The 25,691-nt window shown below is 43.5% G+C and overlaps 1 protein-coding gene across 1 annotated transcript in view; it reads left to right on the top strand.

Annotated features, from left to right (window-relative positions):
* LOC129098219 (trinucleotide repeat-containing gene 6C protein-like) overlaps positions 1-25,691 on the top strand; it is a 60,068-nt gene that overhangs the window by 19,966 nt on the left and 14,411 nt on the right. The window contains 7 exon segments of the mRNA XM_054607207.1: positions 3,913-3,941; positions 3,944-3,994; positions 3,997-4,097; positions 9,921-9,936; positions 9,938-10,024; positions 10,830-10,851; positions 20,596-20,943. Of these exon segments, the coding sequence (XP_054463182.1) occupies positions 3,913-3,941; positions 3,944-3,994; positions 3,997-4,097; positions 9,921-9,936; positions 9,938-10,024; positions 10,830-10,851; positions 20,596-20,943 (654 nt within the window).

Below are 25,691 nucleotides of genomic sequence, written 5' to 3'. Positions count from 1 at the left end.
GTAATGGAGTTTAAGACACGCTATAACATTTAAATTGGAGTTGAGTAGAAGTGTACAGTAGCGTGAAATGGAAATATCTAAGCAGAGCAAAAATGTAGCATTGATATTTTATGCTCAAGCATGACATAATTAATAAAATAGTTATTTATCTTTTACCTTAAGTTACTGTTACACATGCACCGTTACTCTGCTTACTACTGTGGTTATATGAATCATTTATCATCACAGTGAATGTGGTGTAGGACTGAGGATGAGGGTCATAAGGACAGAGGATGTGAGGGTGTAAGGACAGAGGATGTGAGGGTCTAAGGACAGAGGATGTGAGGGTCTAAGGACAGAGGATGTGAGGGTCTAAGGACAGAGGATGTGAGGGTCTAAGGACAGAGGATGTGAGGGTGTAAGGACAGAGGATGTGAGGGTCTAAGGACAGAGGATGTGAGGGTCTAAGGACAGAGGATGTGAGGGTCTAAGGACAGAGGATGTGAGGGTGTAAGGACAGAGGATGTGAGGGTGTAAGGACAGAGGTGAGGGTCTAAGGACAGAGGATGTGAGGGTCTAAGGACAGAGGATGTGAGGGTCTAAGGACAGAGGATGTGAGGGTGTAAGGACAGAGGATGTGAGGGTGTAAGGACAGAGGATGTGAGGGTGTAAGGACAGAGGATGTGAGGGTGTAAGGACAGAGGATGTGAGGGTGTAAGGACAGAGGATGTGAGGGTCTAAGGATGCATTACAAGTATTTTATATAATTTCAGCATTTAGAGAGGTTCCATAAATTTGTGACACTCAAATCCAAGGTTGTTCTGTTTCTTCTTCTTTTCTTTTTTGCTAAACCCGTCAATCATAAACTATTAATTCTGTTTATGAACATGCACTCATCACACATCTACTCTTCTCGCTGACGTTCACTACCAGGAACTGGTAGCTCCTCATCTCTCCTGTATAAAAAGCACAAACAATGAAATAGGAAATAACACATATATGTAAAAGTGTTCTGTTAGTTGTAAACATAAATACATATATACTGAATGATTGAATATGCATGGACAAGATGATTATGTACAGTATGTTCATGTAAAGATGTTTAAATACGGTACAATATGTGCTTACACACACACACACACACACACACACACACACACACACACACACACACACACACACACACACACACACACACACACACACACACACACACACACACAAAACATTCAAAGTTTGAAATTGACTCAGGTAATCTATCTACTGCCATGACACACAGAAGATTCATCACCTCCATATGTGATTAGTGCCTCCTCCTCCTCCTCTCTCCTCCCTCTCCCCTCCTCTCCCTCCTCTCCCCTCCCTCTCCTCTCTCCTCTCCTCCTCCCTCTCCTCTCTCCTCCTCTCTCTCTCTCCTCTCTCCTCTCCTCCTCTCCCTCTCCTCTCCTCCCCTCCCTCCTCCTCTCCTCCTCCTCTCCTCCTCTCCCCTCCTCTCCTCTCCTCTCCTCTCCCCTTCCCACTCCATCATCTCGGTATCTCAATAATCGTGTTTTGCCAGCGTCAGAGTGATGCACATCCCTCCTCCCATTATCCAGATGTGGGCGGCATCATAATCCATATCCAGATGTTTGTGTGATTGGGAGCAGACGGTGGTCTCCCTGCCTTTCTAATCACATTCTTGTCATTTCTTGTGGGTGTTCACCATTTGATGTTTTCCATCCTTTCCTTATCAGAAGGGTCTCACTCAGACTGTCTGCTAATGAGGGTTTTTATGGGGAAACTTAATACAATTGTTTGTAACAAATTAGAGTGTTTTAATTAGTTTGTTTGAAAGTAAAAACTATATTTGGATCAAATAGAAAATATTAGGTTATTCCAAATCAATAAATTAAGTTGTAACAAAGTGAAAATGGTTTGTGGTTTTAAAATAAAGATACAGTTTATATGTAAAGTTTTGTATTTGGCCATATTTTTGATTGATATCAAGTCAAATGTTTTGCTTTACAAACAAACTGAAAATATAACTTGAGAAAAACTAAAAAGTGTAGCTGTAACAAATTAGAGTATTTTTTTTAAGTTGGTCCAAAGTATCATTTTTTTCAGTGTGAAGTGACCAAAATATTGATTTAAGGAAGTGAATTTAAAACCCTGTATTATCTGTAGCCACGTGTTGATGCATGATGGTTGTGCTGTTGCACTGAGGACAGAAACCTGTGAGATCTGACTGCAGTACCACTGGTGTACTGGTTTGTGTTTCATGTAGCTCAACATCTGATGGTTTCCCTGTTTGAAAACCACACAAACATGCATAAATTACTTTTCCAGTCAATTTATTTATACAGCCCAATATCACAAATCACACATTTGCCTCCAGTGGCTTTTCAATCCTTACAGTCCATGACACCCTATAATATTAGAGCCTTTATCTGGATAAGAAACATTTAAATGATTAAGTGAGTTAAGAGAATATTCTTTATTACCTGGAGGTGATCTGGCTTATTATAGAGTCAAAAGGTCAATTTTTCCATCTGAAATGTAAGATAAGATAAGATAATCCTTTATTAGTCCCGCAGCGGGGAAATGTGCAGGTTTACAGCAGCAGAGAGTAAAGTGCACACAAGAGACATAGTAGAAGAAAGACAAGATAACAATAAAAGTATTATAAATAAGCAATAAAAACAATAACTGACAGCATGATATGAGAATACTAAGTCAAACACCTCAGAAATGTACTTAAGTAAAGTACTTCCACCACTGATTTGGCATCCCCATGTCACATATGTGTCATATATATATATATTTATATATATATATATATATATATATATATATATATATTCTATCTTTATTTTGTTGTATAGTATGTGTATTTATTGTCTGTGTAGTTGTATAGTATGTGTATTTATTGTCTGTGTAGTTGTATAGTATGTGTATTTATTGTCTGTGTAGTTGTATAGTATGTGTATTTATTGTCTGTGTATAGTTGTATTTATAGTATATGTATTTATTGTCTGTGTAGTTGTATAGTATGTGTATTTATTGTCTGTGTAGTTGTATGTATGTGTATTTATTGTCTGTGTAGTTGTATAGTATGTGTATTTATTGTCTGTGTAGTTGTATAGTATGTGTATTTATTGTCTGTGTAGTTGTATAGTATGTGTATTTATTGTCTGTGTAGTTGTATAGTATGTGTATTTATTGTCTGTGTAGTTGTATAGTATGTGTATTTATTGTCTGTGTAGTTGTATAGTATGTGTATTTATTGTCTGTGTAGTTGTATAGTATGTGTATTTATTGTCTGTGTAGTTGTATAGTATGTGTATTTATTGTCTGTGTAGTTGTATAGTATGTGTATTTATTGTCTGTGTAGTTGTATAGTATGTGTATTTATTGTCTGTGTAGTTGTATAGTATGTGTATTTATTGTCTGTGTAGTTGTATAGTATGTGTATTTTTGTCTGTGTAGTTGTATAGTATGTGTATTTATTGTCTGTGTAGTTGTATAGTATGTGTATTTATTGTCTGTGTAGTTGTATAGTATAGTATGTGTATTTATTGTCTGTGTAGTTGTATAGTATGTGTATTTATTGTCTGTGTCTGTGTAGTTGAGCTGCTGCAACACATGGGGATCAATAAAGGAATATAATAATAATAATAATAATATATATATATTTAAATAACTCTGACGTCACAGCAGCAGCACAGTGAAACAGCGCCCTCTATGGGTGCAGCAGGGAAACACGTCTGCAGGACGAACCAAGGCTCGCAAACTTTCTTCTTTAAATGCATATAGTGAGACAGGTAGTGGGGGGGGGGGGGGGACACATGCATCAGTGCAGAACGAGAGAAGTGATGCAAAGTGCAGAAGAGGAGGAGGAGGAGGAGGAGGGGGGGGTGGTCTCTGCAGAAATGCATGGGGGAGGGGGTGGAGGAGGGGGTGGAGCATTGGGAAGTGGGACCAGTTTGTTTTGTTATTGAAGGTCACGTGGCAAGGTGAAGCTCCACCCCCCCCACCACCACCACCACCACCGACTCCACCGACTCGATCTGCTCCGGTCAGTTACTACAAAATGGCTGCAGAGGCTCCTCCGCCACCGAGAAGCTCCTGAACGCTTCATGGTAGGATTATTATTATGCATATTTAACACATTTTTTTTTTTTTTTTTGCAGTGCTTTTTTTTTTTTGCACGACAGGTTTGCACATTTTTTTTTTTTTTTGTCATTTTTTTTTTTGCGTTTGACTTTTGGGGAATGTGCGTGATTGTGGAGGCTGCAGAGAGAGAGACGCACCTCCACCGTCCTCTGTGTGCAGGAGCACAGCTGACGGTGCTGCAGCTCTGCACAGTGCATGGATCCAACATGCAACATGCACTAACAGGCTCTGACTTCACCATCTTATTCACTCAGAACATCTGTTTCCTATGCATGCTTTATTTACTCATTCCAGAGATGCTTCACAGGAACATATCTGTTGCAGAAGATACAAATCCTCCTGTTTGTCTCTTTATTTCCTGTTCACAACCTTGAGGTTTGTTGAATCTGTGTCAGGACTGCATGCATTGTGTTTATTGGGAATCCAACATGCCAGTCTGTAGTGTTCAGCATTAAAGACTCATGCAAACCTTGACATATGTTGCACTTCGATTGCTTCCTGTATTCTCTTTCACCATAGAGACGAGCATCACCGCCCGCCTCCCGCTGGAGCTCCTGCAGTGAAACACACACTCCTAAAAGGAGAAACCAGTGTGCACAGACTGGGAATGCCAACGTAGAGGGCAGGCTGACGTAAGCACTGAGGCCCGCTGGCTTTGCTGATGTGTTGGAGTCCTTAATGTGGGTCCGGGGGCCTGGAAAGGGATGAAGAGATGGTGGTGTTAAAGGTGGTGGGGGGTGTTTTCGGTCTCTGCAGGGTCAGAGGGCCCTCGTCAGCACCCACAGATCCTGAAAGAGCCAGTGTGTGTTCACAGAGAGGCGCCAAAGGGGGGCTTGATAACAAAAACAGGCCACTAAACACGGTGGTTACTGCAAGGCTGAGGTCAGAGCCTCACTTTCAGTTCAGAACGCCTCTAGCGGGTTGCCAGGTTGTGTCATTTGGGTTTTGGCGAGTTTGTTTTTGGTGTCAGTGATCGTCCTCAGTGGAAATGATGAGCTTGCATTCTGTTATTTTGCGGGATTTGTTTGAATGCTTGTTTTATTCATCCTGTGTTGAACAGTTAGAGGATATATTTGTGCACAGATTGCTTCTTAAGGCTTAAAGCAGTGCACATGTAGTTGTTAACTCTCATTGTAAATGGTGTCAGACTTTTGGAAGTACTTTGTAGATATATGCTACTTCCTTATCGTCCTTTACAGAAATAAATATCTGCAAACCCGCAGCTCAGAGTTCCGTCCTCTGGCTGTTACTCCACACAGAGAACTACGTGATCAGAGTTTAAAAAGACATTTGTTAGGGACGTCCTTTGATCTCCTGGACCAGTAAACTGTCTACCAGGCTGGTGGAGGAGTTCCCGTTGCTTTTGGAGCAGACGGCTGACATTGGGCCTGGAGGCGGTCCTTCAGGAGTGTGTCCATACAAGTTATTTTAGGGCCTGGAGAGCTGAACCTGAAGTTTCTCTGTTCCTCGTCGTTGGCTCAGGTCAGAAAGCATTAACACGACCTCACTGAGAACAGCTCCAAGTACGTTAGAGAGGGCAGTGCTCTGCAGAGCATGAGGACTTTGTTAGTGCGCACCAAGCAGTTTTCAAACCTTCACGTGATTGTTCAAAGGTAGCCGACTAATTTGGCCTTTTGCTTTTTTGTTCTCGTTGTTGCATTTGAAGCTGAGAACGCCGTCTTGCCCTGAAGCCCTGAGCGCAGAGCGAGCTGCACATTGTGCCGTGGCCGTGGCGGCTGCTGCTGTGGTTGCTAGCGAGCGTTCTCCCCAAAGGCCTCGCCGTGCTCTTGTGTTTGGCTTGCAGCGATGGCATTCCTGGCTCTGTGCCCAGCGACTGCCGTCTAGCACCCCTTCCCCCATCCCTCACACATGCACACAGACCAGCCCATCAGTCGCAGCCCCTCTCATCTTCAGCGCTCCGGTGTGGGGCAGCCTCGGCATTTACGCCTCCACAAATGACCGACTCTCCCTCCGTCTTCTAGCTGATCTTCTTGTGTTTATTGGGCTGTCCTCGGTGTCTCCCCGGTCAGACTGTGCTTTATTTACATCTGCCTCCCTTTGTCGGCAGAGTGAGTGTCTGGTTTTCAGAGGGACACTGAGCTCTAATCCTGTTGTTCTGACAGGAGGGTGTAATTCCACAACAGAGCTGAGCTCATTGACCTCCGTCCTTCATATCCACGAGAGCTGTGCTACAAATGGCTGCTCCTGATGTCGCTCAGCACACTATCACCACTGAACCTGGTGATTTTATTGACTTATGAAATGAACTTCATGTTTTCATTATTATGTTCTTATCTACATTTAATTAAATGGTTCCTTGGAATCGGTTTTATTTTCGAAATCATCATATTTAATGTAGAAGGGGAGTCTGTATCTTTTTAAGTAACGGTTTAATTAAAGTTGCGTCTTCACATAGTAGTGCTGTTCTATATTTCCAGTGATGCTGCAGCATCCGTATGGGCAGCAGGTCCCATCCCTGCATCGCCTCGTCCGTCCGATCCATGCAGGTGTTTGGCGGTGACACGGCGGCTCTCGTTGAGGGAGACTCTCTCTGATCGGATCTGATCTGGGACCAAATGTTTCCTTAAACTGAAATCATTTTGCCGCTCTGCTCGGCCCTCGCTCTCCCCATGCGGGTCGGAGGCCGACAGCAGCTTACATTAACTGGAGCATCTCTCTTATCCTCTGATCCTACATGACACAAGCCCCACTGATGCCTTTTGAAAGGAGCAGCGACGGCTATATTTAGCACGGCAGCTGCACCAGCAGGTTCCATATGCAGCCTCTCCAGGGTAAAAATAAGTGTTTATGGCGATGTGGAAGTAGATAGCTGAATGGACGGAGGCGGTTTGTTTTCGCGTTTGAAGCGTTTCCAAAACAACTTGATCTAATGTTTGCAATCTGAACCACAGTCCAGTTCTGAAGAGGCTCTGTTTATCATGCAGCTACTTTTCATAGCTGCTCGTTTGAACCGCCCGGCCTGGACGGCTGCTCGTTTGGCTGAATCCATGTTTCAGCTCCTGTAAACACTGAAGCGTGTGTGCTGAGCTGGACAGGAGGTCCAGCGAGCGTGTGAGGGATAGTCTAAAAATATGGCTTATTTGTTACAGTTGATATTTGCTGGAGACATTTTCTACTTTTAAAAAGGACATTTAAGTGAAAACATTAAAAGCTGGGCAGCAAACTGAAATAACTAGTCACAGGTTGTTAGTCGTTGTTTGTTGTTTTGTACTTGGATCTATTAGAACTGATGGACGACTTTGTTCTTGAACTGAACTCCGCTGGTGAACAGTTAATTCAGAACAGTTGGTAATGTTTGGCAGGAACTAAATGTAATATAAAGTATGTCTACAAAAAATGTATTCCACCATTTGTTGCCATAGCTGGATACAGTCGATCTTCAACGTTGTCATCAAGAGATGCACTTGTCAGGTTTCTGGATGGATTCCAGTTTCCTATTTATTTATTTATTTATTTTGTTATATACGTCTTTCTTTATAATGTGATTTGCACGTCACTGATTGGCCATTTGAAATGATGCAAACACAGTGTTACTTAACGTACGCAGAAAGCAGAATGCACTGGTTAACCTTGAATAAATGTAATAATAGCAGTTCTCTGGTTAGTTTCCTGGTTCTCCACTTTGTGACTGCAGTGTTGGAGATGAAATTAAACAGATAAAGAAACGTAACGGGGTCTGATCTCTGCAGTGAACAGGAGCATTGCTGCACACTTCAGCAAAATCAGATTGGAAACAACTAGAATGCACTGTCACCAGTACAGGTATACCACAGCCAGAGAAATCTGACTGTTACAGTCCGGTTGGGAATGTTATGCAGAATGAAAATTACACAAGAATGCCTGAAGATAAGCCGATTCCTCACAGGGTCTAATAACTCGCATATTTACAGGGAGGAAGTTGACTACTTTTACATTTTAAACCAATAGCAGCCCTTTTGTGTTTTATCCCCTAAGCTCCACCGTTTTAGACCAATCACAGTAGCTCCTTTTCAGCCAAATAGAAAAACAACAGTGACTCACTTTATCCAACTTAGAAACTGGTGACAGTTTTATTAATCGTCTTGATTAGAATTAATTACAGTTTGTATTAATCTCTCGGACAACACAGCTGAAATGTCTTGCTTATTTGACCTGTGCTACAAAAAAATGCCTACTAGATATTCCAAAAATAATGTCCATTATGATCCAACCCGGCCTCGTTCTTCTTCATTTGTGGCACTGTTTTAGATATGATTGCACAACCAACTCTGCTCCCAGCAGACCACATGACACATGACAATAATAACATGACAAATAAAACCTGTGCAATACATTACACTGTGCAATAATAGTTAAAATAGTTTTTTCTGCCTGTAAATATAATATTTCAGTTGGTTTTTTTATTTTCATTTTTTATTTTTATCTTGTCTTTCTTCTACTATGTCTCTTGTGTGCACTTTACTCTCTGCTGCTGTAAGCCTGCAAATTTCCCCGCTGCGGGACTAATAAAGGATTATCTTATCTTATCTTATCTTATACCAAAGACTGTACTGTATGTCACTGATGATCCATTTAGAGGCGTTCAGGTGGCACTAAGGGTGTTTCTTCTTTCTTACTTTCCTATTTTCTTCAGTTAAATGAGGAAATTGTTTTTGTCATCCTATGATATTGTAACGACAGCACAGTACAGTTTTCTTTAAAAAAAAACCCCAATGTTTCATCATAATGAAGCTAAATGAAATCATAGTTTAATTCTCTTACCACTGCGGTTGGTGGTTTCCTTTCTCATTTTTGGTGGAACTTATTACATTTGCCGTTTGAGGTCAAGAAAGAACATTCAGTTTTGATTTGTTTTTTGAATAATCAAAGTCCTCTCTTGAACCCTCGCTCTCATGACAAGCTCCAAACCCTCAATCAATAATTGCTCAATTATAAGCTCCGATTTGTGCTTGATATGTGTTTGATGCTTGTTCAAGTTCATCTTTCTTCTGGTATTTTCCAATTCTATTATTAAACGTCCACAATCAAACTGATTTCAGCGCGGTGGTTAAGGGCGCTGTCTGTCTCCACCCGACTGCTCACCCGGGCCTCGGGGAGCGCTTGTTGCCAGGCAATGGCTCACAGCGCTGTCGCCTGCAGCAGCATGGGCATGGCAGGAGAGAAGGCTGATGGGTTTAATTCACATGTAAGGTTCAGGCAACATGATTCTAAGTTATGTATTTTTCCGGGCTTGTTCCACTTCTCCTCCGTCCTTAAAAAACCCGGCTTCCAGCTATTATTCATTAGTTTTTCTGTGTGGAGGATTAGGATAGATAAAGCTCTCAGCTGGGTGCACTTGCACGTGAGACTACGACGGATTGTCAGGTGGTGTTCAGATAGTGTTTGTCTGTTGTGAACACGTTTCCTCTCAGGACGGGGTATAAATGATGAGGGAGGACTATCACCAGGTCGGTGTGGAGGCTTTGTCAACAGATGAATGGTGGGCACACAGCTGTGTTTCTCTGTCGGTCTAGCTGCGTTGGGATCTGTTGCTCATGGAACCCCGCCATACTAGACCTGCAAGGCCTCCTTAATGGTTTCCAGAGGCGACCCCAAAGACCACCAAACCAAAACACATGCACAGTTCGAAACATCCTAAAATGCAAACCCACACGTGATCTTGTGTGTAACAACAGCGGCCATCGACAGCCTGGTTTTACCTTGGAGAGCAATATTACAATCAAACAATGCAGCCAAGACATTACAGAGTTGCAGATGTTCATGTTTCTCTCTCTCTTTTTGTATTTAAGCTGTGAGAAGAAGCAAAAAAACACGAGAAGAGAACCATTTGATGGAAGATAAGAAAAAGAAAAAGCAAGAAGAGAAGAAAAAGAAAGAAGCTGCTCAGAAAAAGGTGAGCTCATTTTACACTTATAAACTCCTCTTTCTTTTATCATATCCAACATGGTGCACTACTGTACACCCATCGTTCAGTGTTGGTTCATTCAGCCCGTTATCCCCCAGCAATAATAAGAAAAAGCTTCACGGGCCAGTCACTACTTCCACTTCCTTTTCCCTCCGTTAATCTCAGACGACGCCATCTGTACCATTTTAAATGTTAGGTGGTGCACTTCCAAGCACAACTCTCCAGTGACATAACATCTATCACATGCATGCTGAGCGCATGCATTTTGTCATGTGTCTTTCCATAGGAAGCATTATCCAAACTTTATGACCTGTACACCTCTACCCCTCCTCCTCCTCCCTCTTTCCTTCAGTGGCTCGTCTGTTGTCAGAGTTTGCCTGCTGTTCTTAGCAACACGTTTTATGTATCCTCGACCCCTCTTGTCATTGCCACTGAAAGTATGTCGACGTATGTTCCTGATGTATGAGGGGAGCATTTGTGCTATCTATTTTACTCCCACTCAGCCACGAGCCCAGTGAACCCGCTCACCCGGCCGAGCAGCAGGAATGAGCGTCAACCTTTTTAGCATTTCAATAGATGAGCAGAACCCGGCCCTGAACATTGTGTTCCTGTTGCCCCGGCTGGTCGCTCCAGCGCTGTCGTTGCAGCTGGAGAGCCGGCCAGTGGGACTCAGATGTTGATGGCACATTAACATTAAGCCACTATTTTCACTTATAAAAGGTTCTTATGCGTCATTACAAGTTGTTCTGAGTTCTCTTTCTATGGCTGATATGTGTTTTTCTCTGTTTCTCAGGCCACAGAACAGAGAACCAAAGGTGAGTTTTGGCTTTTTGTGTTAAACTCATTGTATTCTGCTGCCTATCTATATCTATATCTATATCTATATCTATATCTATATATATATCTGCAATAACACATAGTTTCACAGTGCAGGCAAAAAATATACGTCAGCCTTGAACCTTGCAAAGCAGTAGGGAGACTTATTGTGTGGGTGTGTTATCCTCCTTATTAGATGTATAACTCCTGTACAGGATTGCTTTTTTTGTGCCTCAGAGCCTCAATTTCCCCTCCTTTTCGCGTTATCTTTTATTATAGTAAAACATCTTTCCACAGAAAACATTAGCAGCAGCCAGGTGGCTCACACTACCTGAGCCAAGATGGAGGCCAGGTGCCCATACAAGACTAATAAGGAGCAGGGGGATGGTACAGCTGCTCCTCAGGCCTCCCTGTAGGCTCCTCCACCAAACCTAGGAGGGTAGAGGTGAGGAGAAACCTCAGAATAGAAGAAAACGGAGAGAGAGAACCACCAAAGACCAAAGAAATGTTAAAAAAGAGTCCAATAAAGCTGCAGAGACCAACTCTTCACTTTGTTTTCACCTTAATGAGCACAGAGAGGCTGGCAGACAGTGTTGGACAGTCAGTTAGCCCAGCAGCAGATCTCCTGGTCGAGATGAGCCGGCAGATGGGACTTAATGTCTCGTAAGGGATAGGCGGGGGGGAAATCTGATTAGAAGCTGTGGCAGACTTTGGCAGCAAGTGGAGGGACACCTAATTACAGTGTTTGTGAGTTTTGGAAGGCCAGTTTGTTTAGAACAGTTTAAAGGAGTACGTTCTCCTCGTAGTACAGACTCCTGTGAACTCTACCGTCAGGGGTCAGCGCCTTGACCTCCCACTCTCTCCCTGAAGGGTGAGTTAATGAGGCTGTAATGTCACAGAGGTGACCCCCCCCACCCTTTAGTCCTCTCATCTGAGTCACTCTCACAGTTTGCTGCACTAATGAATGTGATCTGGTTTTGGCTGTTTTAGCATTCTCTTTGTCTCTTATCTGCTGTGTGTTGTTTCACAGCATCCACACATTGACCTATATACTGCTCCTATCTCCACATTTGCACAATTATATTCATGGCTGCTGCTCATAAGGGCGACTTGACCTCATCTAACTCTGATCTTCAACCTTCTTAAATGTCAAGATGGACTTTTTAGCATTATTGTACATATTTGTGTACTTGGATATGCTCATGTCCATCGTCTTCAGCAGAGTGACGCTTTTGTTTATTTCTGTAGGACCGCTACAGAAATTCCCACTCGCTGATTGTTTATAGGATTTTTATGACTAATAGATTTCAAAATGGTGATTGTTATTGTTTCACCATAAAATAAATTCAGTCAGAGATGCAGAAGGATTCTCTTTAAACCTCAAATCAAAGAATATTTATGAATATTATTGTGATGCCAGAGAACTAGTGGCTCACTCACCATCAAAAGAACATAAAACCAATATTTTGGACACGAGTGACTAATCAACTAAGAGAGGCAGATTGGATCTGATGCTAATGAAGGGTTCACTGGAAACTAATTAGGAGTACATTGCTAACGCGTAGGCTGAATAAACAGGCGTCCGTACACAGGAGAGCTCCAGTAAGACCCTGAGCACCATAGTAACACTACACCACCTCCTGTCTAGTCTAGCAGAGAGGCCCACTTTGGCACCAGCAGGATGGAAAGACAAGCAGAAGAAGAAGAAGAAGAAGGTGGGCTGGAGGGAGAGAAACGGGCTGAATTGTAGTAGTTAGATTCGTGCAAAGTGTAGGAAGGCTTCTGCTACAACACGGGGCCTTTTGGTGGATTTGAGAAAAGTAGAAAAGGGCAAGAAAAGCAGACGGAGCCATGTGAAACTGTGAGAATGCTCGCTAGTTTCCTGTTTGCCGGCACAGCTGAGGGGCCCTTTGAAGGATCCTTCTACTGGCTCACCTCTCAGACTCTCTCTCTACCAGTCTCCCTACATGACACCAGCAGCATATGTACATTGTGTGCTGGTGCAAACAAACACACATGGTTTCACTCAGTCAGTTGTACATTGCGACTCACAAATACGACGCAGACCGCTCTGTGCCTCGCTAACCCACACTGAGAATGTTATGGATTTCATTAGCAGACGAAGCGCGTTCACCTCCAAATACAGAAGTACCTATGAGGGGGCTTTACCACCGAACCCGGTGCGTTTCCCTGCCTTTTACGGTCTGTTGTGACGGTGATAAAGCTGGTGAACTCTTTAGAGGACTAGATAAGAAGAGTGAGACCGACAGAAAAGAAGTAGAAACAGAGGTGTGTTGAGTTTGTCCTACTTCATGTGTTTTGGCCGTTATTCATGTAAACAGTTACTCTCCCCCGGTAGTAGTAACGTATGAGATCCTCTTTTCCGTCCTCTCTTCTTCCTTATCCACCAATACTGATATCTGGCAGACACTGTGACAAACATCTTATTCCTTAAACACTGGTATTGGCTCGTTACTCTGTATCCCATCCAGGTATTGTTATTTGTGTCCGGACTCAAAAAGCTGAAACGGTGCATCACTTAATAGCAGTAGCAGTCTGAAAAGATAATCAATTATTTATTTGTGCACTCTTTGTGACACCGGAGCAGATAAACAAACGTATAAGGCCTAGTAAAGTGCAGCATGACTTCCTGTCAGTAACCAGAATTGAATCTCCCTTTTTGAGTCCATGTAGATGAGATGAAACGAGAGGACAGTCTCTAAACCTGTCAGTCCATGTGACCTCAAAAGAGAAAGCCGGTCTACAAAAACCGGTCCATAAATAAACAACAATGCATATTTGTTCCCCCCTTGGTCTGGATCAAATGTACAGGTGCAACATCACCCTAGAATATGAGTATTTTAACATAACGTGCATACATCTACTGATGCATTTGTTTAAACTAAGAACATGCATGCAAAGACTGCTAGCATTCATGTAGCTGTTGTTAACCCTTTGTCTCCCTGTGTCCCACAAGAGCCAAACCTTGATCTGTGTGCCCTCCTCAAAACAAGTCCCAGATATATGAGCATCACTTTGATCGTTATTGGCCCCTTCGTAGCTATGGTGTACCATAGAGACCCCAACAGGCCTTCTGCCGTCAACAAGCTGAACCAGGGTTCATGTCTGAGGGTTAATTAGCTTCTGTGTTTCTATTCATGCTACTTTAAAAGATAGTGCACAACATACATACACATGAAGACGCACATTTACATAGCGCAATAAAAAGATAACATTATTATAAAGTAGTGTCACGGCCGTAATTTCATAACGGATTAATTTGCCGTTTCACATCCACTTCATTACGCCCAGCTCTTTGTGTTGGAGAGTCATAAATTGCGGTGTGATCAGAGGGTAATTTATACCAGCGTGCCGCTTGTCATCGTCACCGCCTCCTCTCCGCGTCCTATCCCGAGGAGCGCTGCTCCAACGGAGGCAGCCGCGGTGATGATGAACCACATTTTAAAGAGCAACGCTGTTGTGGAATGTTTTCACCATAAATTGTGCACTCGAGCACGTCGTCATTAAAGGTCTTTTCCGAGTAGAGTGTTATCTGAAGGGCCACACAGATTAAAGAGATAAACTAGTCTGGAGCTGCTGAATGATGGACATATTTTTCTTTCTTTCTGCTAAACACGGAGGTCAGTGGGTCGGAAATGTGTGTTTATCTGACTTTAAGTGGTGAATTAAAGGGTGTTAAGAGAATTCCTGGAGCTGGCTGTGAAGTGAGCTGTGATGTGGAGGGATGATAAATCGGTTGTGATAGAAAAAGAGAGAGCGCAGGTAGCAGAGGGCAAATCTGTGGTTATGCAAAAAAATGATATTTTGGACAAATTGACTATTTTTTATGACATTGAAATGCAGAAAAAGGTCAAAGAGAGATTCCTTTTTAAAAATTGCTAACTGAATTAAACCAAATATTTATCAGTTGGGTTTCTTCCATAACAAGGTGACACTTTTTTTCATTTGCAGACAAACTGCAGCCTCTTTCAGTTTCTGTATGAAGCCAATATTGCTTCTTCTAAATCATAACAGACAGTGGAATCTGGTCTGTCTGTCTGTCTGTCTGTCTGTCTGTCTGTCTGTCTGTCTGTCTGTCTGTCTGTCTGTCTGTCTGTCTGTCTGTCTGTCTGTCTGTCTGTCTGTCTGTCTGTCTGTCTGTCTGTCTGTCTGTCTGTCTGTCTGTCCTCTGTCTGTCTGTCTGTCTGTCTGTCTGTCTGTCTGTCTGTCTGTCTGTCTGTCTGTCTGTCTGTCTGTCTGTCTGTCTGTCTGTCTGTCTGTCTGTCTGTCTGTCCTCTGTCTCCTGGGTTCAGCGGGCCATACAGGCATCCCTTCCTCTAATCTGTCGTCTGACTCTTATGTTGACGCTTCTGCATGTTGAGAACCGTTCAGGTTCGTAAAACATTTATCAAAAGAAGAGAGTAATCGGTGATGACTTAGGTCGTGTTTTACACCATTCCGATATCTAGTTACCGTTTGATAAATGCTCTGACCTATATAGCCTTGTGTTTTGTGCCGTCAGACTTCAACTGCTTTTAAGCAGCAGTTTTGTCTGAGTTGAATGTGATGCAGCGAGGGAAGGTTCTCCCTCTTAACTACACTGTCATATTTATTCACTTCTAATTAAGCCCTTTAATCTTCTCTCTCTTGTGAGGCTCACTGCTCACATTTTAAAGCCCACAGGAGAAAGAGAGACAGAGAAAACCCTGAAGACATGCCTCCCGTCCTCGCTCATGATTCCTAGAAACTCTTTCTGCTGCCTCCTCTTCAGCAGTGTCTGATAAGGATCTAGTCATTTCCATGTTTCCTTTTCTGCTTCAGTTAGAGTAGCGTAGTGTGACACCAGATTAACGATATATTTGAAATACAGTTTTCTAAAGATAAAGCATGTATCACAGACATGGATACACATGGATGAAAGGGCTATTATTAGCTTTTTACTCAAGAAAGTCATACATTTTATATGTGTTTTTATTTAGTGTTGGAACTAAATCTGCATTCTCCAGATTCCTCCAGATTTTATTTCTTTGTTGAGCTTTGTTACGTGGCGCTGTTCATACAGAACTTGTAATTGTGTTTCCATTCTGTTAAACAAAAGACCAAACAATAGACTGTTGATTGATAGAAACCTTCCCTGTTGAAAAGGAGACATGCATCCTACTGGACATTGAGCACCTGCCACACGGGTTACAACTTAGACTTCATTAGAGGAACAATATGTTCTTTGGGTAGTTTATAAAAGCTTGATTTGTGATTAAAAGCTCGGCTATGGAAAGCTCATAATCACTAACAAACTGAACTTTTTCATGCATATCTGTGTTTAATCAAACCAAATCCACTTGGATGAATGGAAAGCAGAGTCAGCATGTGGCTATTATTAAACCTCCAGGTAGACGTGCACTGATATTATTATGGGAGTCGGCAGCGATCCATCTTCCAGGCACTTTTGCTCGGGTCCACATTTAAAGCCATGCTGGTATAATCGCAAAGTATTTTATTTTCCCTGCAAGAGGAAAATGACGAGCATGTTGAAATGCTCATCAGAGCAGAACATCCCTGGCTAAGCAGGTGCTTCTGTTCAACTGTCATCTTTTTATTAAATACAGTTTTTAGTTAATGATTAGTGATAATATCAGCTGATATTTGAAGACCTGTGTGTAATCAGGAGTGTGTAAGAAATTCATGCATGAATTCACAACCTGTGAAATAGTTGTTGGATTGTTTTACAGGTACTTTAAACCGTCTACCTTTACAACATTTAAGGATTTCCTGTGGGTCCTCCTGAGCTGCTCCATGGTCCTCCACTTAAGAAGCTTTTATCTTCAAGGTCAAGTGTCTTCTTTCTCTTCTTTCACCTCAGAGGGAGAAAGAAGGGGATCATCAATGCTCTCCACACTCTCCCTTTTTTTTCAATCAACCTTCAACTCTCTGATATCTTCCCAGACAACATCTACGTCTTAAACAGTCAGACAAGCATTCTATCATTTCTTTATCTGAGAAAATGAAGACCCCTTTTTAAAGTGGAGAAAGGAGATGTGTTCCTCTGCGTGAAGCCCCAAGGCCACGGTTTGATGTGCATCTTTGATGAACTGGGAAATTCTCCTGTGCAGTTGCTCAGCTGAGGACGGTGTTTTTGCAAATATGCTGTCAGCGCAAGTGACTCAGATCCCTTTTTTATTTTACTCTATTTCACTGTTTTCTATAAAAGCACTGCCTTGTGAGACTTGTGCTTAATAAGCAACGCCTCGCTGATACCCATTTGTTTTGTCTCCTGATCCTTTTCCCAATCAGATTTTCATCATAAACATAATTGCAATAATTAGAACATTTTGCTTTAATGCATCACTCACGTTCATGTAACGTAATGTGCAGGACTCGTGTCATTGTCTTGAGAAAAATAACCCTGCTCAGCGTAGCACACTACGGCCAAATAGTGTTTGAATTGTAAGCGGATTTAGACGCGATCTGGTTTCAGGCAGCGAGACTCGAGCTCACAGTGTAGCGCAAATGTGGGTGGAGTCTGTTCCACACACACAAACACCATTCTCTTCATCACTTACCCTCCCTGCTCTACCTCCTTCCCTTCCTGCTGTATGTCAGCTCTCTGTTTCGCTCTCCCTCCTCGTCTCCTCGCTCTGATTGGCCAGTAGAGCAGCCAGCCAGCTTCCCCCCTTCCCCCAGCTTCCAGAAAAATCTACGTCACACATCAGAGAGTCCCCACTGTATCGCGAATGCCTTCATAGCTGTTAGTATTTTGGAACAACCACAAAAACCCTCTGTTTTTAAGAGGGAGTCAGCTCTTTAAATCATCTTAAAGTGCCACCCCTAATAGAGTAATAATGACAAGAGGATAATAGTAGATCACAGTGAATGAAGGAGATAACGAGGAGAGCAGGGTAAGGTGGGGAGGGATGGATGAGAGGCAAGCTCCAGCTCCAGAGCATCCCCCCCCCGCTGATTTCTTAGCTGTAGGGAGATGGAGACCCACAGACGGATGTGTGTGAAACTGGATCAGACCATGCAGACGTTGGTTGTAGCTCATAGAGAGCCTGCGGTACTGCCGGCAAAAATAACATCGGGAACCCCCCACACATGCATGACGGACGCGAGCGTACACAGGAAAAGGAGAAGTAATAGGTTGTGCTGTGTGAAAGTATATCCCACGACACCATCCTGTCCTCTCCCCTCGGTGTGGGCCTCAGCCATTACATAACTCTTTGTTTTTGTGTGTCCGAGTTATTCAGCGCTTCACTGCACACACTCGGGACGGCAGCCAATGTCAAAGCACGGCTCTTTATAACTCATTTCAGCCACACAAAGATTCTCCTTTTCTTTTTGGTTGCTGTCTTGACAAAGCCCCTCCTCCTCCCCCTCTCCCCCTCTCCCCCCTCCTCTTCTGTGTTTTATTACCAGCAAAAAACTCAAATACCATTTTGGCTGAGAGCACCCAATGTCTGATCAGCTGATGTTTGGGTTTGTTCCTGAGCAGTATTTTTTTCTCTCATTATTGTTTACATTCTAGTTTACCAGCTTATTCTATTATGTAATGAAAAGTACTGAGGCGATTACCCAGTGTGCTTTGTGTCCCATGATGCATCTCACCCAGCAGCTGCTCGCTGATCATCCTGTTTGACTTAGTGGTGACCTCTTGACCTTGCACTTCCACATTCAGCAACAGAAGTCACCAGAAGTCATAAGTGCATCTCCTTTCTTAAATAGCATCTAAGAGCATAAACCAGAGCAAAAGTATAGTGCAGAAGCAAATTACTACGAAAACAATAAGTGCAACAAACTAATATGAATACAATAAGTGCTCAGTGGAAGGCTCAGGGTAGTACTTCTTTACTTCTTGAAGAGGTGAGGTTAAAGATGGGCAGTGACTCTGCTGTCCTGAGGTCAGTGGGGAGTTCATTCCTCCACTGAGGGGTCAGGACAGAAAGAAGCTGTGACCGGGTGGATCGGCCGCAGGGACCTCTGAGCGACGGGGCAACCAGTCGCCCCGAGGCAGCAGAGAGGAGTGGTGGGGGGGGTGTAGGGCTTGACCAAGGCCTGGAGATAGGAAGGAGCTGTTCCTCTCACTGCCCTGTAGGCTAGCACCAGAGTCTGTAGCTGGATGCTCCTACAGGGAGCCAGTGTAGAGAACGGAGAAGGGAAGTTGTGTGAGAGAACTTGGGTCATTGAACACCAGACGAGCTGCAGCTTTCTGGACGAGCTCCAGAGGTCTGATGGCCGACGCCGGGGCTCCAGTAGTGAGTTGCAGTAGTCCAGGCGGGAGATGACCAGAGCCTGTAGAGCACCTGCACCGTCTCCTCAGTGAGGAAGGGGAGAATCCTCCTGATGTTGTAGAGGAGGAGTCTGCAGGAGCGTGTGACCGATGCAATGTTTGCTGAGAACGACAGTTGGTCGTCCAGGGCCTGCTGATGACTTTACACTTAATAGCTTTGGTTTATTTTTGGGGCGTTGTTTACAAAGGAGATAAACTGTCACTTCTTGTTTATAGCATGCAGATATAGCGACTTTAATCAATATTTTTAAAACAGTAATTTATCAAAAAATGATGTGTAATTAGAGAGGCATTGCTCTGAGCCTTCAGAGAACCTGAAGCTCCCTTCAGCTTTACGGAGTTTTAAAGCTAGTCCCAGTTCGTTTTGGTTCACTCTGACCGCTCTCATACCAGGCAGCTGATTTCAGCAAAAAAAGGTGGTGAACAAAGTTGAGCAGCTAAAAGAACCAGACGTTTCCCTCAAGAGTTGGTAGACACCAAGAACAGAGACCCCAAGAGAGAGAATATTGAACTCAAATAAAAGATACAGTTGCTTCCTAACTGCTAGATGTGTAAATATGTAGCTGTTTGCTAATACGTTTTGAACGTCAATGATCGTAAAAGGAAGAACATCCCACTCTGTTGCTATGGGTAACTAAAGCAAGTGGGACAAGAGCACGAGCTGTTCATAGCAAACAGCTTTGGTGATCATAACCTGCCATAAACCATGAATAGTATATGTTGATGGGACTGAGCGCAGTGCAGTGCTGTCCTGATGGAGACAATAGCCCACAATAATGCAGCAGGCCGATCTGAGTCCATTATCTGGTACTCCATCACTTCTAAACTGTGAGGAGGACTGTGAGGGTTTAGTGTTTTGGCATCCCTAAAGGCTGAAGGTTTATGACCGTACCACCCTGAGATTATTACAGTGCTTTGGTTCTCCAAAGAGCAGCCTGCTGTGTAGACTGACCGCTGAGTGGCATCCAGCCTCATCCAGCCTCATCCAGCAAGGGGAGGCCGCACATCTGTGTGCATTTCTGAATTTAACATTATGGTCCTCGTCCAAAAGTGACCATGGCTTTAAAAAAGAAGCAGCGGAGGAAATGCTCAGCCACAGCAGCTTTCAGGAGAAGACTTGGGCTATATTGATGATAATTATGCTGACTTATTTCAACATGTCATAGTATAGCATGTCGCAAAAGGTCATAGTATGGTATGACGAAAGAAAAAGTCACAATGATTTTTTATTTTGTATATATACGCTGGGGCAGCAACTTAAAGTAATCTATTGTTTGGTTGATGGTTATTTATGCTTTTAAAATATCAAATATAATTGCAAATAAAATGCGAACAGTAAATCAGTTACGTTTTGTTCTGGCACCAGTGTGCGCTCAACAACTCTGCTTTTCCTGACGCTCCTTTACCTCCCTCATCCTTGCATTTCTGCTCCCTTGTTCCCCGTCTCCCCCCTCCACAGTGCCAGACTCTGCCAAGCAAGACCCCGCCCCTCCTCTTCCCCCCGCCAGCCCCAGTGCCGTCCCGTCTGTACCCCAAAGCAGTGGCAATGGCAAGCGCGCCCCCTCTGGAGGTCAGCCGCAGACAGCACAGCAGCCCCAGACTCTGCTCCAGCAGCGCTACCCGCCAAGAGAGGTGCCCCCACGCTTCCGCCAGCAGGAGCACAAGCAGCTGCTGAAGAGGGGCCAACCTCTGCCCTCCGGGACGCTGCCCCTCACCACGACGGGACGTCCCGCCACTACTGACCCTGCAGTAGCCATACACTCCTCTCTCTCCTGCTCCTCTTCCTCCACAGCCAGCCTGCCTACAGGTCAGCCCAGACTCTCTGTTGGCGAGACACTCTTAAGTCTCTTAATCCTTTTTGTGAAGCGATTTTAAAGCAAATGCAATTAATGTGTATGAAAAAACGTAGTATTTAGTAGGTGTAGGACATAATATAACAGCCAGGACATATATTGGTTATGTGACATTACCTTTACTTAGAGTGGTGGTTGGAATTCAGTAGCAAACAAGACAGTTGTAAACTTGGAAAACACTGCGTTTGTATTAATCATGTACGTTGTTATAACTCGCTCTACAGCTTTAATCAGCCGGATAACAAAAGTGTCACACAGGGTGCATTTATTCACCTGATGTTGCCATATGCAAGCCTTCCTGGCAGCTGTCTGACTTGTATCTGCTGGGCCCAAAAGGAGTTGTGTTTTGCATGACCTGTCATTGGCGTTCTTTAACGACAGCAGCTATAGATCTACTTCCTGTATGGCACTGTGATTGTAACGGCACCGTGTACCTGAGCAGCATTGTGGAGGCTCCTGCATCACAGGTGCTGCTGTTTATTCTCACTCTGCCTAGCTGGGAACTAGAAGAGGGGGATAGAGGAATAACAGGGGTAGAGGATGGAAAGTAAACACAGCTGGCTCTCTCTCTCTCTCTCTCTCTCTCTCTCTCTCTCTCTCTCTCTCTCTCTCTCTCTCTCTCTCTCTCTCTCTCTCTCTCTCTCTCTCTCTCTCTCTCTCTCTCTCTCTCTCTCTCTCTCTCTCTCTCTCTCTCTCTGTGTGTGTGTGTTACCTCCCAAAGCTCTGCATTTTACAGTAAACCAGGTTCTTATGTAATTCAAAGTGGCAAGGTCTATTCCTTTTTTATTTGAAGTGTCATGTGCTCTTTGAAGATGAAGCTGTTGAAAATTATTTTTAGAGCACTTGCCATTTTTCATTGTCTGGGAAGGAATACTAATTTTTACCATAAGTGTGTCTAAGCATCGCCAAACCCCTCTGATGCTGTTTGAATGCAGCTCTGTCTCCATGGCGATAAGATGTTTACCCTGTCCTCCTCCTCCTCCCTCTCATCATCATCATCATCCTCCCACTCTGCGTTGAGCGTTTGCTGACCAGCCCTACAGTACTTCCTGTTTCTGGAGGAGGAGGAGCTACATAGAGCGCTGCTAGTTGGCTGGGCTCCTCAATGGGCCTGACCTGGCACTGATAGAAAGACTGAGCTGTAAGGAAAGAAAGAATAGAAGGAGAGAGCGAGCATGGCAGAGGTCCAGCACTGTGGGCTGCAGTGACTCATGGCTTACGGTAAAAGCTGCTGCTTCTCTCCGCCCCTCTCTGGCAGGCCTGCTCTGCTCTTGCTCTCTGTGTGTCTTTGAACCGACTGATTACATTGTGAAGGAGAGCAGACGGGAGACAGGTTTTCATGTTTCTGGTGCACAGAGAGGTTCTGCACATGAGGATGTCGCTCTATCTCCGTTAACGATCAGTTGCAAAGGAAACCACAACTTGGCTTCTTAGCTTAGCATAGTTATTAAAGACACAGAGCGCTACAGGTAAACCCTCCTCCACCACTGTTCAACTATTGTCTCCCTCCATGCTTTCATTTATGCAGATAGCTAACAGTAAAAACACACTGGCTGCATTCATTCACTCCCCTCTCCCTCCTCTACATCCGCTGACTCCACCTCTCCTCAGCCCGTCTTTCATTACCCGGTCACATGTCGGCTCACTTGAAAAGTCTGACTGATCTGTTTTTCCACATATATACATACATGTGCATTCAAACACAGACAATCTCTTCCTCTGCAGTCTTTGCTCTCCCTGCACTTCTTGACATCAACAGGTTAACTCTGCATCTTTACATCAATATAAATAAAAAACCTTAATGAAGATTAAAGTTATCTACAGATGGGGTATGTAGTTAAATGGCATAGATAAATCCTTTTTGTATGCACTTAGATCATGTGCATTTTTAGTCTTTTATTGTGGCAATAATGAACTCCCAACTTTTCTGACTGTTAACTAATCAAATGACTCTGTATTGGCTCTAGCATTTATACCTTCATCTTTTTGCTTGATTTAAAGCCCTTAAAGCAAACATCAAGGTTTTATGTACTTGCTAAGCACAACATAGTCCGACGTCAACAAATATCATCTTAACATAATCAGACCTTGTCAAGTGAGCTAACAGTGCAGCTAACGTGCTAATAGCTTGTCTGGTGAACAGAGAGTGTGCATACCAGAGTTGATGCGTTCTCTCAGTCTGCTGATGATGCTGTAATGGAGCCTTGGGAATCCCCTCAAAGAGGACTGGGACGTCTTGTGATGTGATTAAACATCAGCTCTCTGTTAACCACAAATGTTCAGCGCTCTTGCTCTTTCTTTTTCTCTCCCTCGCTCTCTCTGCTCGTCGTTCTCTGATGCACATGTTCATCAGCTCCTCCACCTCCGCTATACCAACACTGCAGCCCACACATACCCTCGCTGGCCCCAGGGCAGCCAGGAGAAGCCAGGCTGCACGTACTATATGTTGGTCTGTCAATCTAGCCATTATTATAGCCTTCCCGCGGGGTTGCATTTTGCTTGGCTAACGATCCAGATCCCAGGGCCCTTTCATGTAGGAGGTGTGAGAGAGCAAGCTATTTTAAGACTGGCGTACTGGAGAAAGCCCTTGACCTGGTTTATCCTTTAGAGCTGGAGGAGAAAGAGGATACTCACAGGTCAACATGACCACCAGATGTCTTAGATGTGTACTTTTTAAAATGCATGTTTCGCCCCTCTGTTAGTGTTTTCCCTTGAGATGATAACATTGCATTAACAGGAAAGCAGTCACAAAGAAAGCATCCATACAAAACTGCACTTCTTGCATATATCTCTGTACAGTCTGTCATTAGGCAGCTGTTGTTTGTTACAGGATGAATACAGTTCAGCAAACAGACAACAAACTATCTGTGCCGCTCAAGCATATTCCTAAAAGTAGCAGTAAACAAACGGCCTACAAGAACTATCCCGGTTCGGTCTGCAGTCGATGGAAGCTATTTTGCTTTGGCATCACATCAGACCCTCTCAGACTCACCACACAAAAACCAGCCAATTCAGTAGAGTACCAGAGACACTTCCACGTACAGCATCAATCCTAGTAGTGGCTTATTTGCCTGTTTATGGCCCTCTGGAATAAACTATTACTTAAAGAAGTTTGACATTAATGGTTGCACAACCTAATAATAATGTATTAATCAATACTCTCATTCAGTGCCTAAGATTAACAATCTTCAGTAGAAGATGCATTCATTTCTAACATCATTTCAGTTTCTGTAAGGTATGCATTATGTAAACATACATTGTAAATAATTGTATTTTACTGCAACAATGCAAACACATTTATGCCTGGAACTAATGAATATTCTTAATATGATCAATATGCGTATTCTTTTTCTCTAATTGGTTAATTATTATGTCTATTAAATGTCAGATTAGTTTCTTGTTTTATCTGACAAACTATAAAACACATGATGTTCCTTTTGATTATTACTGTATATCATGACAAAGAAAAGCATCACATGTGCTGAGAAGTAAGAACCAGTGAAAGTTAGGCATTGTTTTCCTGAAAAAATTACAAGCAAAAATGATGAATTGTTTATCAATCCTTATAGCTGCCAATACGTTTATCCATCAGTTGCATAATTAATAATTTGTGCTGCTCCTACAAAGTTAAAGCACCAAAACAAAAACAATTGGGATGAGGTCATTAAACACAGAGATGGTACATTCCTGGGAGGTGTGCGTGTGCGTGTGTGTGCGTGTGCGTGTGTGTGTGTGTGTGTGTGTGTGTGTCTGGCTGGCAGCATGCGTTGTCAGCTCTGTACCGTCCTCTCTCTCCGGCCCTCGGGGACATCATTAAGCCAGGATCAGTCCAGCTGAGGCCCACACAGCCCTCCTAGATTACTTCCTCCTTCCATCTCTCAACATCCATCTTTGTCTTTGTATTGTTATTCCTCATGGTCCCTCTCCACCTGACCCTTGTGTTCACACACACACACACACAAAGACAGAAACACACACACACATTACTACACTACCATGTCGTACATGCATGTCCACATGAAAAAAGTTAGAAGGCTGAGTGAAAGCATGAAAGGAAGAATTCCCTGTTGATCTGATCATACAGGAAGTTGTGTGTGTGTGTGTGTGTGTGTGTGTGTGTGTGTGTGTGTGTGTGTGTGTGTGTGTGTGTGTGTGTGTGTGTGTGTGTGTGTGTGTGTGTGTGTGTGTGTGTGTGTGTGTGTGTGTGTGTGTGTGTGTGTGTGTGTGTGTGTGTGTGTGTGTGTGTGTGTGTGTGTGTCCTAACAGTGCATGCAGTGTATACTCTGTGTGTATGTTAACACACAAAGGAGCAAGCGGCCATGCAGCATTAGCCATGGCCTCACAGTATGTCGGGTCCTCACAGAGGGGCTGGCCCTCGGCTATAAAGGGACTCTGTTCTCTACTAAACATTGACTTATTGTGTTGTTGCGTGGGCACTGGGATCATTTGTAAACAATACCAGCCTTGATCCAGGGGGCTGCTGCAGGTTTGTTTTCCTGCAGGGCTCCCAGTCGCAGATATCCTCCTCTTTCCACTCCTTCTTTTATGTCTAATGCATGTCTTCCAGATCCATATGAGCTCGCTCTGTGCCCACAAAGCCCCCCCATGAAGCGGCAGTGTTCTGTGTAGAGCCTGGTGCTGCTGCTCGTGATCACAGCAGTCACAGACATTTGTCATAACGTGTGATCTGATGATATGCCTG

This window comes from Anoplopoma fimbria, chromosome 11 (genome assembly GCF_027596085.1).
Source record: "Anoplopoma fimbria isolate UVic2021 breed Golden Eagle Sablefish chromosome 11, Afim_UVic_2022, whole genome shotgun sequence".
NCBI lineage: Eukaryota > Metazoa > Chordata > Actinopteri > Perciformes > Anoplopomatidae > Anoplopoma > Anoplopoma fimbria.
Note: the sequence above shows the minus strand (reverse complement) of the source record. Positions and strands in the feature narration are given on the sequence as shown.